This window comes from Sinocyclocheilus rhinocerous, unplaced genomic scaffold (assembly GCF_001515625.1).
Source record: "Sinocyclocheilus rhinocerous isolate Xijiao unplaced genomic scaffold, SAMN03320098_v1.1 scaffold491, whole genome shotgun sequence".
NCBI classification, from domain to species: domain Eukaryota; kingdom Metazoa; phylum Chordata; class Actinopteri; order Cypriniformes; family Cyprinidae; genus Sinocyclocheilus; species Sinocyclocheilus rhinocerous.
Window position 1 is genome coordinate 1,266,570 of NW_015625034.1, and position 1,766 is coordinate 1,268,335.

A 1,766-nucleotide genomic window follows, 5' to 3' on the forward strand; every position below is an offset into this window, starting at 1 on the left:
AAGTAAACAGGGTGAAAACTGAAGAGGAAAAGGGATCATTTGTGTTGTATTGAGTGTATTTGATCTCTTATGGTGTGTGGGAACTGAAATTCTGAAGGGCATGGGTTGTAAAAACTTGTGTTACTGTCTATTTTACAATTATATATTTCATTTTTTGTTTTCTTTTCTTAGAAAATAATCATATTATTATCATCATTATGGTTTATTAACTATAGTTTCTTTATTTTGAATAACGAGTGCCATCACTCCTTGTAAAAGCATGCACATATTTAACCGAATGTTCTTCATATTTATCGTCCTGAATTACATACCTCCAACTTGGTTTCCCTCATTCTCTCCTTTCTCAGTCCCAAGGATTTCCCATTCTGTGCCTTCCTTTTTCAGACATCCATAATATAAGGCTTACAAAAAAAAATATCAAAGTTTTCACATAAGCAGTGCAGTCATTTCAGTTCTGCTTTTCCATTTTGGGTTCGAGCAGTCACTTGAATTCCATCACAATGGTGTTTGATTCCTGAAATAGGAGTTGATATTGTTTGAGTATGCTGACTGAAATGTCAAAACAAGCTCAAGTCTCATGCCGGCCAATTAGTTGGCTGCCATGACGTCTACAGGCGACGATTCAGACTCCTCCTCTTTTTCCTCAAGCTCTTCAATTACAGACGGTGAGACATCAGACGCCTTGCGCTCTGTGCTGAATTCTCCAGGGGCTTGACCTGGACTGCTTCCTCCCATTGAGGTCACTTCCTCTCTCTGCGTTACTGGAGATGGAATGAATGTCACTGGTTCTGGTTCCATACATAACGTAATATCTTCCTCCTGGAAAAGAGGCTGGATATTAGACCGGGTGTCATTTCTTGTTTACAGCCGCAGTGTTTAATTTCTGTGCCAACAGTGGCAATAAACGAAATTAGAAAACAACTTTCAAAACATTTGTTTCGTAATTTTGTTTAGTGGCTGATCTGAGACTTGAACAGGTAACATTTGGGACTCAAATAACCAAACTATTGTTAAAAGTTGTTTTTGCAGTAGTTCAGTTAAGTCATTTACAAGTTGTTTCTCCTGAAATGTATCAACTTTGTAGCTCTATCAAAAATGTTTAGTGTGATCTACCCGACCAGGAATGCATTTCCAGTACAACGATGTAAGTTGCTGTTTAATTGCTGTATGATGCCTTGTTGAACATACGAAACCGTGCACTTCCATTATTTGAACCGCACTGGTTCAACAATATAGGACTTTCATTAATGACATCACTCACAGGTGGTGAAGTATTAACTGCTAATTCATTGATTCTTCGCGTGTTTTTTCTTATGTCATACTCCGAGGTTCCCTTACACATTTATGCACATGCGCAGTTGCACACTCTTCAAAAACAGCGCTGATTTGATTATCCATTGGTCTTACCAATAGCAGCCAGGTAGAGTGTTTGAAAAACCTGTCTGAAAACAGTCATTATTTTTGCAGTTCCTTTTGGTGGTGCTATTGGCACAGATTACAAACTAAAGCCCTGGAAAAGTTACACTGTAGCTGTAAGAACTGATTCTGACTGTGACTCATAGCTGATTCCAACAGTGAGAGGAGTTCAGAAAACTTAGACAGGATTAATACTTTTCTAGCTGCTGACAGAAATAGCTTTTTTCACCCCCAAAAATAAAAGCATCAAATAGATAGCATCAAATAGAAATGTCAAAATAAAATCTCTGGAGAACAACATCTTGGTAGACAGTTAATATGAAAAAAAAAATGTATATATATATATATAT

At 37.3% G+C, this 1,766-nt stretch overlaps 1 protein-coding gene across 7 annotated transcripts in view; it reads right to left on the reverse strand.

The window, feature by feature from the left end:
* Positions 1 to 1,766, reverse strand: part of LOC107749226 (protein FAM131B-like) — a 59,967-nt gene continuing 58,201 nt past the window's right edge. For all 7 annotated transcript variants that reach the window (XM_016564356.1, XM_016564349.1, XM_016564329.1 and 4 more), the window contains one exon: positions 1 to 819. In XM_016564356.1, the coding sequence (XP_016419842.1) occupies positions 589 to 819 (231 nt within the window). In that variant the 3' untranslated portion in view covers positions 1 to 588. The remainder of the gene's footprint in view (positions 820 to 1,766) is intronic.